Below are 13,285 nucleotides of genomic sequence, written 5' to 3' on the forward strand. Positions count from 1 at the left end.
TGTTAAATGTAAATCTAAATGTTAAATCTGAATGAATGAATCTAAATGTCAAATCTGAATGTTCAATCTAAATCTAATTGTAAAATTTAAATCTAAATCTAAATGTTAAATTTAAATGTTGAATCTAAATGTTAAACCTGAATATAAGTGTTTAATCTAAATCTAAATGCTAAATGTAAATCTAAAGGTAAAAGTGAAATCTAAATCTGAATGTTAAATCTGACTGTTGAATCTAAATCTAAGTCTAAATGTTAAATCTGAATATTGAATCAAAATCTAAATGGTAAACTTATATCTGAATCTAAATATTAAATGTATATCTAAATGTTAATTCATATCTGAATCTAAATGTTAAATCGGTTGCCACGTGTAAAGCTAAATGTTTAGAAATTATGCAAAGTGGGCAGGTCAGCACCTGTTAATCACGAGGCCTAACTTTTACATTTAAATTCAATGTTTACATTTACATTTATTTTTCATTTTAACAATGATATAGAGCGTGCTGTTTTACATGAATTTGTGTCAAATTAGAAATGATCTACTGTAAATGTTCAAAATATGTTTTTACATTCAACACCTAATATTTCTGTGCTACAATAGTTCAGGTACAATAATAAAACCCACACACAACCTGGTCCATTCTGTGTCAGAAGCAGTTCAATAGGAAAGCAGATAAAAAAATCGTGTTGTGTGGGAAAAGCTTTCTCTTTTCTTGACTGGGTGTATTTTCTTGTGGCGTGGAGTTTTTCACTTCACCTTGTCCGGCAGTTTGCTGAAATCGGTGCGTGCAATCTCCCTGGAGCCAAACTTAGAGACCTTGAAACGGCGGATGATGTCTTGCAGGGTGGCAGACACCACAAAGTATTCCTGCTTCAAACGGAGCTCCTTCCCTTCAAAGAACTGAGGGCGAAAGACAAATATTTGTTTCATTAAGATCTGCCACGAACATCCATAGATTTGTTTACCCAGTGAACAAAGAGTCCACGCTGGTGCCAAGTATCGATTAAACTCATTCCATTCTCTATGAGGAATTTCTAGAAAGAACATGCTGTCATTTTTTTATATATACTGTACATACGTATTTATCAGTTTGTTTTTATGGTGGGTAGTGTGTATTTAAAATCTAATCCTTTATTTACTGTTTCTGTATAAACTTTGCAGTAGGCCTATAAAGTTAAAAGACGTGTTTAACAAAGTAAATCTACAAACAAACAAAAAATGCACAAAATGGCTCCAAAAAGACATAAAACAACAGAAAAATACAAAAAGTTATTCTAAAATCACACAAAATGACGCCAAGAGAGAAAACATAGCAGAGAAATACTCAAAATAACAACAAAACTACAGAAAATTACTCCAAAAACACACAAAATGGAATAAAAAAAAAAAAAAAACAACTGTATTATGTTAAGGTTTTCAAAATGACAACAAAATTACACAAATATACTCCAAAAATACACAAAATGACTATAAAAACACAAATTCTCGAAATGACGACAAACATTCACAAAATGACTCAAAAAAAGGTACTTCAGAAAAATGTATGTAATGACTCCAAAAAATAAATAAAACAACAAAAATGCACAAAATGACTCCAAAAAAAGATACATCAAAAAATATACTAAAAATTACTACAAAAAATGTACAGAATGACTGGAAGAACACACAAAATGGCAACAAAACTACATAAAATGACTCTAAAAAGATACAAAACAGCAAAAATCTAAATAAAAATACACAAATTGACTCCAAAAAGTTTTTTTTTTAAAAAAATGCAAAAAATACGTCTAATGACTTTAAAAAGACGTAAAACAAAAAATACATTAAATAAAAAAAAGGTCACAAAAAATACCTAAAATGACTACAAAATGACTAAGAATACACAAAATGACAACAAAAATGCACAAAATAAATCCAAAAACCATTCATTACAGAAAAATACTCAAAACGACAACCATATTGTGTTAAGATTTTCAAAATGACTCCAAAAAAAAAAAGATACATCAGAAAGTTTACTCAAAAGTATGACAAAATATACACTGACTCAAAAAACACACAAAACGTCAACAAAACTAGACTAAACGACAATAAAAAAGATATAAAACAGCAAGAAATACACAAAATTAAAAAAAAAAAAAAAAACAAAACTTAAAATGCCCACAAAAATACACAATGACTTAAAAAAACATACATTACAGAAAACAAAAATTACCCCAAAAACACACAAAATGACTCCAGAAAATATTTTTTTTAAAAAACAGCAAATATACACAAAACTCTTTTTGGTTTTTCCTGCGTTGATACTCAGATTGAACTTTATTCTAATCGTTGACATTAATGTTGTTAATGTGACCCTCGGATTTGACAATCACATTTTCACACTGATAACAGTTTCCCATTTCTGGTTTAGATGATTAAGTGAACATGTAGATTTCCCCTTCTGTTTCATACGGTTTTTAATCACACATAAATCCTAACGTCTTAAAGGGATTAAAGCTTTCTAACAGAAGAGTTGTGTGACTCACTGAACTAAACTATGCGGTCCACTGTCTCTCTCTGCACACTCATCCATTAGCAGACCTGACAGGACTTATATTGCACACGGGTGAAACGGTTATCTCTTAAATCGTGCTCCTGGAAGCCTTAGCGTGGCAGTACATTGGTCAAGCCTTGAGAAATAGCTTCAGAGGAAGTGAAAAGACGACACTCTGCCTCTGGTTGATCACAAAGAACATTAGCCTGGCTCCAAATTATGGAAATCCACTCTCAGCTGAGCTAAGATAAGCCCCATCCAGCTAAACAGGATCCATACAGTCCATGATACGGACATTCATCTGTTTAATAGGCGGGTCGGTGTATAAGTGCAGCGTCGGCATATTAAAATGTAATTAAGTTCCTAAAGTCCTACATTATCGTTGGGGTACAGCACACGGGAAATGTTCTCAGCCAGGTTTCTGTCCAGAACCGCCTGGATGTAGCCGCCGACGTTAACTGTGGAGGAAATATTGAATAGATAGATTGTCAGTTCAATGACTTTCTAACAGCTTTGATTGGAAAACGTGTGATTTTTAATTGACGTACAGTCTTTGAGGTTGAACTCGCAGGGAGCCTTGGCAGACCACAGCCTCATGGTGTTGACCACGTTGTTTCTGTAGCCTGGGACTGGGGTGTCGTAGGGCAGCGCTAGCACCACCTGTCAATCACAATCACAACAATAGAGAACCAGCATTGATTACATCATGATCCAGACCAGGGTTGGGGCCAATGCAGGGCAGGACTGGGACAAAATGGAGCCCTGGCATGTTCTGATCAGCGTACTATCATCAGACACCATGCGGAAGCTGCTATTATGTCAGTGATGCTCAACATGTGACTTTGGATTTTTATTCCACTTTTATCCATTTTTTTTTGTCCTTCTTTAATTATTATTATTACTTTTTAAATGTTTGGCCACTTAATCCAAATAAGCTAACTTTTTCCCAATAAATACCACTTTTTTCCCTACATTTTGCCTTTTTTTAGCATCCTCATTTCTGCCCTTTTTCACTGTTTGCCACATTTTTCCATTAAATACCACCTGTTTCCTCTTCATTTGCCCATTTTTTGACCACTCTTGACTGCTTTTGGCCCATTTTAGTCACTTTTCACTCTGCTTGCCACTTTTTTTTTGCCACTTTTGAATCATTTTTTGCCACGTTACCATGTCTGCCTTCACTTGCTCGTAAAAAAGTTGCAGTGGACCAGACCGGCCCACATCGGGTCGACGGCCCAATGGGATGGCCAGTCCATCCCTGGGTCAATTACTTTATTTTTTAGACTCTTATTGATATTTTTATTGAAGAATGCAAGCATTTCAGCATTCACATTAAAACAATCAACATCGTGAAATACAAAAAAAGTAAAACAACGTGAAAGAAATTAGAGAGAAAATAAACATTGGTACCTCCAATCTTCAGTATTATTATATATATATATATATATATATATATATATATATATATATATATATATTTTAGAGCACTTCCTAGGAACACCCTCCCCTCCCACTCCCACCCATGATACTTATAGGAGCTGCATTTCTTTCAAAGATAAGACGAAAATAAAAATAAAAACACTACAAAAAGGAATTGACTATATATATAAAACAAAAATAATTCTAAAGATAATAGATTGAGGAGAAGAAGAAATAAATGATGAAAAAATGAGCTTTTGTTCAGTCTGCTGGTAATGTCTGTAATGAGTTGAAAAAGGGAAGAAAAAGCTGCCACTTTAATAAAAAAAGTCTTTGTAGTTTTAAGAAAAACATTACAATTACATTTTTAAATTACAATTACTTCTTCAATTATCCATGCTCAATTGCGATTACGTTGACCAGCATTTTTTTCTAATTACAATCCTTATTTTTCCCCTGAAATCAATTACAATCACATTTATTGAGCCATTAATAAATAAGACCGTAAAAGTTAACCTTCCTGGTAAGTTTTGATGCAACTACATAATAACATATATCACTTCCATTTACATATATATATGGTTGCTGTATATATATATATATATATAGCATCATTTGAGAAAAGACAATGTATCTCATGTTGTGTTTTATTTTGAAAGCAACTTTTCTTTTGACAGGCATGCTGTGAAATGCATGTTGCACTGGAAAATATCTAGATTTATGTTTTCAAAAAGATTATATACCGTACGTGTGTTTTTTCAACAGCTTTTTGGATGGGTGAGAACCCATGTTGTAAATAAATGAGTTTTTATAGAATTTTGATGCCAATGACAACTACAAAGTCAAGTATCTGATTATGATTATGATTATGATTACAATTATTAATTATGATTAACAACAACAGATTTTTCGATTACGATTACAATTACAATGAAGTTGTAATTGTAATTAATTACCAACCCTGTCGTCTCACCTGAGTGTCGACCCACTTGACTCCGTCTGGGTGATGCTCGGTCCGGCCGTAGAAATGCACAGGACGCATGTACTCTGGACGCGCCTTCTCCCAAGGGTTACCAAAGCGCAGCCAATCATCAGCCTCCTCAACCTGCATAATGACGTGCATTTAGATCGAGGCTGAAAAGTGCTCATTAGTGCCCTGTGAGCGGAGCCAGTCGTACAAAATAACAAGGAACATCAGGTCAAGATAATGATTCTGGAAAGTCTTCCATAAAGGTGACTCAAGGTAAAAAAAAAAAAAAAAAAAAGTCTCCAGCAGCTGTTTTCAGTCCTCGACTTTAGTTTTAAAAGCTTCCATTTCAGCAGTGTCAAACTGGTTTTTAGTTCAGAGGACACATATAGCCGAGCTTGAACTCTTTTTATCTTAAAGATGCTGGAGAAGTCAATTGTTTTTATCAGATGAAGACAAAATAAGCCTCATGGATGAATAAATAGAAGATCATTTGTGCATGAAAGGTTGAAATTGCATCTCAAAAGTCGGAAAAGTGCGTGATTTCTTGTGTTTCTTTGTCAGATAAGGTGGACAGTCATTGGTTTTTCTCCATTTTTAGTTCTAGTTGATTTCAGGTGTTCCCCGTGATATCACTTCACTCTGCGAGACATTCAATGTCGTCCAGTTTCAGATCTTTCTGTGTAGACTCCAAAATATTCACTATTATTTTATCACAACTTTCAGTAAAAACGCTCGGGAAGTTACTTTGGGGGTAAAAACTTCGCGTTTGAGTGTTGACATGAATAACCAGAGTTTTGAGTTTCCAAACGTCACTGTCTGTGTCATCTAATAAATAAATGTCATATTTACGCCCTTGGTTATGTCAGAGTCAGACAGTGGGTGGTATGATATTTTGCTACTTGTACAGTTTTTGGTTGCTTGTTGTTCCTTCTTCTTGAGGAGCAAAGTAGTCATTGCAGTCGGCTGTTTTACATAACCCTTCCTCCACCTCAAAGGAATGCTCTTTGTCAAAGACGCCGTCTGTGGTTTTGGGTCCAAACTGGACCCGAAATCAAACACGTTGAGAAACCATCATCCGGGATGAGTGGCGTGAAAATGTCGGCATGACTCAGTCCTTGTTCCTGTCATTGACGGAGTTACTTTGTCCTCATATAGAGGTACAGGTCACTATCATGCCATCATCTGGTACTATTTGTCTGTCATGCTTGTTCTGGTTGGATAGAATGTGTCTAACTTTTTGGCAAATACTGCCAACTACAGGTCTGGCATGCTTACAACTGTGCTTGACGGCACATTTATGTGGTTTTGTGAGAATGAGTTTGGATATGGTTGGATATTTCTTTAGAAAAAATAACAGCTAAGTGTAATCAAGGCATAGGAATGTTTACAGTGAAGATGAAAACAATCTTTCGAGCGGCAATATTTACCTTCTACGTCTTTTTTCCAGCAAGTGATCTTTGATTTATTGATCTGAGGCCTAAACTTGGTCTTTATCTGATAAAAATGATCGTCTCCGGCAGCTTGAAGAAAAAACACGTAATTATGTTATACATAGTGATTTACCCAAAGAACAGGATGTCCCAGCAGTAACTGTTCTAAATACAATTATCTTAAGGTAGATATTCTCTAACCTGCCAGCCATTGACTATTTTCTGGTTGAAGATACCGAATTCATAGCGAATGCCATAACCGTAGGCAGCCAGACCCAGGGAAGCCATGGAGTCCAGGAAACAGGCTGGAAATGGGGAAAAAACAAACAAAAAAGGAGAATTTCTATCATTAGTTTCAACACTTTGAATGTACGACTTGTGGATGGTGCGATGATTCTTACCAGCCAGACGTCCCAGTCCACCATTACCCAAACCAGCATCCTCCTCCATGTCTTCCAACTCCTCCATGTCCAGACCCAACTAAAGCAAACCAAACACCGTCATGATGAACCCCAATAGAGGTTTGTTTGACTAATATGGTTTGTATAGTGCAGTGGTTCCCAACCCTTTTTGGATCGTGACCCCATTTCAATATCACACATTTCTGGTGACCCCCAAAGACATTTTTTTTTTAGAATTCATTTTTGATTATGAGTAGCTCAGATATTTTAATACCGTTTATATATATATATATATATATATATATATATATATATATATATATATATATATTTGAACTAGATTTATATAAGTATAAAATACAGTTGTTTAAGATTCTTTGTTGTGTTTTGATTTTAGAAATAATTTCATGATAATAAGGATTTCAGAATTAAAACCAGTAATTCATTTTGTATGTTTCCTTCAGGCATTTTGTGCATTTTTTTTTTTTGTCAATTCATACATTTATCTGTAATTTTTGTGTATTTCTATTTGTCTTGTCCAACTTTAGGCTTTTTTTGTTGTCTTTTTGTGTTTTTTATTTAATTTTGTATGTTTCTTGAAATCATTTTTTGTATTTTTGTTGTCAAGTCATAGCTCTGTTATTTTTGTATATTTCTATACATCTTGTGCAACTTTTAGTTCATTTGCTGAGTATCTGGTTATATGTTAGATTTCTGTTTTGTGGATTTTTTTTTATAGTTTTACGTTTTTTTTTACTCATTTAGTGAATTTCTGTAAATGTCTCTCTCTGTGTTTCTTTTCATAATTTTTGTTCGTTTACTTTGGGGGTGCCACACAAATTTACACCGTGGGCCGCATGTGGCCCCTGTCTGAGCTGGAGGTGATAAAATGAGCAATACATATATTTTTTAATCAGTAGTTACTAGACATTTCAGGCGACCCCACATGGGATCACGATCCCAAGGTTGGAAAAACACTGGTATAGTGTGTGTGTGTTACCTGGTACATGGCTTCATCACAGGCGTTTTCCAGAGCCAGGTTCACCATGGTGTTCTGGAGGGTACGACCCATGTAGAACTCCAGGGAGATGTAGTACACGCGCTAGTTTGTGCAGGTAGAAGAAGAAGAAGAAGAAAAAGAAGAAGAAGATAAATATTCCTTGTCAAAGAAATCGCCCCAAAGTATTTTGTGAACACTAGCAAATATGTTTTAGTGACAGCATCATCAGGGTGACAGAGAGGGCGCCCCAGACGAAACCCAAAACCTACGGAACATAATTTACTGGATGTCACCAAAAAAAAACTTTTACACCAGACATGGGTACCTGCCGGCCCGGGGGCCACATGCGGCCCTTGCTCTAATTTTGAGCAGCCCTTAATACACACTAGATAACATAAATACACAAATTGACTTGAAAAACACACAACGGCAACAACAACAATAAAAAAACACCTAATTAGAGATAAATTATGAAATTACAAAACGACAACAAAAACACAGAAAACGTATACACTAAAAATGTCTCCAAAATCCCAAAATGACAACAAAAATACACAAATTGGTTCTTAACACACAAAACAACAAAAAACAAACGTTGTAAATGGAAAATACGCTAAATGACTTAAAAAACACACATAAAACAACAGTAAAAACACACAAAACAACATCATTAAGCGCAAAATGAGGAAAAGCAATAACACAAAACAAAATATACATTTGTACATTTCTCTGTTTTTTTATGTATTTCTAGATGTCTTGTGCAACTTTCGGTTAATTTTGTGTATTTCCAATCACATTTTATATATTTGTGTGTTCTTTTTGTTGTCTTTTTGTGCTTTTTTCATAATTTTGTATGTTTTGCACGACATCAAAACACAGAAAACAAATACAGAAAAAAAATAAATTCTCCAAAATGTCAATACACAAATACACAAAAAGGCAGCAAATAACTCAATAAGTGGAAAATATGCTAACTTACTTCAAAAACACACATAAAATGACAGTAAAAACACACAAAACGACCACTCAAAACAAAAACATGCATTCATACATTTCTCTGATATTTGTGTGTATTTCTAGTCGTCTTGTGCAACTTTTGTAAGAAAGTGCAAAATGAGAAAAAAAATAACACAAAAGGGCCACAAAAACAAACCAATACATTTCACCAAAAACACATGAAATGACAACATAAACTTAGTGTTCTTCCCTATGTTAATGCTCAGATTGGTTATTATTCTAAATGCAGACATGGATGTTGATAATGTGGTCCTTGGATCAGAATAACACTTTTTGTGGCCCTGCTGTGATAAAAGTGGCCCAGTGTTTGTGATACAGCCTGGTGATTGGAGAATGTGCTACCGGAGCCTGCGTTTACCCTTTGGTCTTTTGATTCCTCTAACATAGGACACACACACACACACACACACACACACACACTGAGGAGGAGCCGTAAAGCTGAGGAAGTAAAGAGACTCGGGGGGGGCAGATTGCTTTTGGTATTACATAACGCCAACATTTCAGCTCATGCAAAAATAGCTCCTGCAGAGGTCACAGTAAAGGTCAGCCAGTGCATGATAGATACAGTAGGTGCTTCAGATGGATCAGAGGCAGAGTTTGAGATTCATGCCTTGGGGGGTGGGGCAAAAGAAAAAATAGAATTACATTTACAGACCGTCTCGAGATTTGCCTTAACCACAATGTGTGTAAAATGTACAATCATGCAAAAAATTATTAGTAACACAATTGATAATGTTGACAACAAGAATTTGTTTTGACGTGTCATTTAATGTTCTAAATTCATGATAAAATCAGGCTGGTGGCCGCTTTCTGTCTAATTTTTTACTGCAGTACCATACATGAACGGCTGGGCGCAGTGTCGCTTCACCATTTAGATTGTAAAGAAGAATTGCGCAACAGAAGAAGAACCAACCTAAAGTCTCAAAAGTTTGGGACCATTTCACTGAAATACTATACACCCGAGGTAGAACTAACATATGTGACATGAAACTAACAGTAATATGTTAGAATAAAAGCAACAGAAATCTATTTTTTGAAAGAAAAAAAAAATCTCATTAACATTTCAGCATGGTTTCACAACTGTAATGAAAACATTTGACCACTAGGGGGCCGTTTATTGTCGTAGGTTCATGATATAATCAGGCCGGCAACGCCTTCTGCTTCTTTTTGCTGCAGTACCATACATGAACTGCTGGGTGCAGTGTCGCTTCACCATTTACATTGTGAAGAAGAATTGCGTAACAGAAGAAAAACCAACCTAAAGTCTCATTTTGGGAGCATTTCACTTCATATACTGTATATTTTGTACAGTCAGTGTGTTTTATGGCACTTAAAATATTTTTATATTATGTATATTATAACTATAATAAGAATTGTATTTTTTGAATAAATTTAGGAAACTTTTGACCACTAGTGCGGGCAATATAATTCCACGAAACTGGGTGTATGAAATGGATGTCCTAAAAATCTGAAATCCACAGCCTCCAACGGGACAACCTGACCTAAAAATGAGTGAACATTCAAAATGTCCGTTCCTGTGAAGTCATGGGCCAGTGGGAATTAAATATGTTTTCTCGGTGACGTGCGATCAGGGTAGGCAGGGTTGGCAGTGCCTACCCAAGGGTGAATTGATAGTTTCATTATTTGTTGTAATTACATTTTTCATGTCAGCATTTTGTGCTTTTCATAGCCCAAATTACTAAACATCGCTATTTCCTGGTACGGCACAGACGCTGCACAAGTCTCACTCTGCTGTAAGGCAGTAGGAGGCCACACCCCTTCTCAAAAACACATTGCTGCTCTGCCTCTGTTCCCATAGCGGGTTTTTATGTGTTTGCAGATGCGCAGTCAGTTGCCCAAGATGAAAACCATTTACGTAAAGAGGCAGCTCTCTACGCTGCCTTTGGACGTAACCGTGCTATGCTAAATGCTATACGTAAGTTCACAGTGCATTAGTTAATTGATACAGCGTGGCCGCTGCTACATTCTCTAGCTAGTGGACGGGATAACACTACAGTCAGGATGACAGCGCTAGAGACGATAAGGATACTTTCTTTTGAGGAAAAACGACAGCTTTTAAAAGATGGGAGACCAACACCTGAGCTACCAGACCTTCAGCTAAGGAAAGGTCAGAACATTGTTGGTACTTTTCTACAGTGAATGGTACAAAAGGAAGGATTGTCTTTGTGGATGCTCCTCACTGAGGCTGTTCTGATGTGGATGTGCTGCCGTGTCATGAGATATATCTTGTTGGGAGAGTATGGAGGCTATATTAAACAATTGTTTAAGTTTCTTTAATGATGTTTTACGATGTAGATTTTGTTAGATTGACACAAACATATGAAATTGTCATTGGTGTCGACGTTCATGGTCTCAAATTGCAACGCCCTGCCTACCCAACACTAGTGCTTACGGCACGTCACTGCGTTTTCTCTGACCAAAACTGTAAAAAATTCAAATTAAAAAATCAAACATGCAACAATTCAGACCTTTAATAGATTCATCTTTGAACTTTTAATTGTAGGCTGCAGAACAAAAGCGCCAGATGGCTTTTAAGTTATTAATCAGATGCTCTACCCCATTAGTGTCTGTGTCTGATTAGACTGGTTTTTTTGTTTTGGGAAACTAATGTGAGAGGAAATAGAAGCCGATTGAAATGATTATTTCTAATCGAGAGATTTCTAAACTAAAGGTGTAAAAAGAACATTTTCCACTAATGCTAAAACAGAAGAAATCTTCTAATTTCTCTGTAGAGTTATTAATAATCTTGAAGGGATATAAAAATATTTCTTATTTTGTTTTTGAAGCTTTCTTTTATTCTTCCAACGCTCTTTCTGTTGCCCAGATATGCACGTCACGATGGCTGCTTTTACATGAACTCAGGCGCCCTCGGAGGCATGCACCGCTTAGATGATACAAGTGAGTCGCTGCACTCGATAACGCCGCACAGGGACAGGAAGGCTGCGAAAAGGTCTTGGGTGGGTTTAATGTTACAGCGCACTATAGCACAGCAGCATACCAGCTAAGCTCCAAGAACCCACAGTTTAAATGTCATGCCTTGGCCTTACAGTGAGTGACGGGTCACTGATCGGACACTTATAGAATGCAAAACAAGTCGCCGACCAAAGAGGACATGGTTCACATTGTTTGCTAAGGTGAGATAAAGTTAGGGTGCCAACTCCTTTCCTTCAAGGGAAAATGGGTCTGCGACCAAATTTTGGGTCCCAACCCATGCGTTGCTGACTTATTTTGAAGAAATTGCATTGTTTTTGTTCCATAGTCCAATGGGTTCCTACACATTGCATAATTATGACCATCACCAATGGTAAAGAAACATTTATTAAAGGGATGACTATAGAAAGAGAGGGCGGTGTTACACCTTTGTGAGGGGGAAGGGAACAGGGAAGAGAGAGTCAGGGTAGGACAATAAGGTTTGAAAGCTCAGTATTTTTCTTTTATCGAGAGCCAGAGTTTAAGATTATTGCAAAAATGTCATTTTCATTTCATTATTTTCATTTAAAAACCGATCTTTTGTTTGTTTTTACTGGTTTTTTTTTTACTTTCCCCCAAAATGTCAGACAGAATGCGCCCTACATCAGTTCAATATGAAATGCATTGGTTTGTATTTCAAATGGATGGTAAGGCACTTTTGGTACATGTTTTTTGATTTTGAGAAATTGTCAGAAAAGCACAATTATTGTCTTCTACGCCTAGATTTTGTTAAGAACTTATAAGAAAATGCAGCAGTGATACATTAAATCATATGGATTATTGCTTTGTTCTTTTGTATTTAAAAAGACAAATGTGACAATTAAATAAGACTGACTGGCATAAAGAAATGTAAGCTTTTGACAAAAACTTACTTTGGGATCTTTCTCATAGTAGTACTGCTGGGTCCTGATCCACCTGCCAATCAAATGCTCCCTCACGGTATTGGCCAGGGCAAAGTAGTAATCCCGTTTGGTCGCCACATTTCTGTCCTTGACCAAGGTAAAGTGGAGATGTCTGTTAAAACTTTGCTTCAATTCGGTGACGTTCTCGACACCGGCGAGGCCTCGCACGGAGATCTGCTTCTTCCTGTCGTGGTCGGACAAAGGTTTAGACATGGTGGCGGGAGTTCAGGGAGCTCAGGAGCTCTTTAACACAGCAGCACACAGAGCATTAGCAGCCAGACGGACAGATGGCCCAGGCTCAGGTTCAACGTTTTAAAGACGTTGCTCTGAATATGGAGCAGAGGGTGGAGCACACTTCATACGTTAGGGAAAGGGTGGCTCCTCCATTGGAGTGCAGCAGGCACCAGTTGGCAGGGCTGGACTGGGACCAATATTCAGCCCTGGTATTTTCTATCCAGACCAGCCCACGACATTATCAGAGACACCATGTATTAACACTGTTATTAGGTCAGTGATGATCAACATGTGGCTCTTTGTCTTTATTTTAATTATTGCCCCAGAAAACCTTAAAAGGGGGAAAGTTTAACCCCTTTTTACCTTTTTCCTTTGGCCATTTTTACCC

The 13,285-nt window shown here is 36.4% G+C and overlaps 1 protein-coding gene across 1 annotated transcript in view; it reads right to left on the bottom strand.

Annotated features, from left to right (window-relative positions):
* pygma (phosphorylase, glycogen, muscle A) overlaps nt 1-12,876 on the bottom strand; it is a 28,839-nt gene extending 15,963 nt beyond the window's left edge. The window contains exons 1-8 of the mRNA XM_028466508.1: nt 12,634-12,876; nt 7,754-7,855; nt 6,754-6,832; nt 6,554-6,657; nt 4,926-5,057; nt 3,082-3,193; nt 2,909-2,991; nt 757-900 (exon numbers count right to left, since the gene is read on the bottom strand). Coding sequence (XP_028322309.1) covers nt 757-900; nt 2,909-2,991; nt 3,082-3,193; nt 4,926-5,057; nt 6,554-6,657; nt 6,754-6,832; nt 7,754-7,855; nt 12,634-12,876 — 999 coding nt within the window. The remainder of the gene's footprint in view (nt 1-756; nt 901-2,908; nt 2,992-3,081; nt 3,194-4,925; nt 5,058-6,553; nt 6,658-6,753; nt 6,833-7,753; nt 7,856-12,633) is intronic.
* Nucleotides 12,877-13,285: the final 409 nt, after the last annotated feature.

This window comes from Gouania willdenowi, chromosome 14, assembly GCF_900634775.1.
Source record: "Gouania willdenowi chromosome 14, fGouWil2.1, whole genome shotgun sequence".
NCBI classification, from domain to species: Eukaryota; Metazoa; Chordata; class Actinopteri; order Blenniiformes; family Gobiesocidae; genus Gouania; species Gouania willdenowi.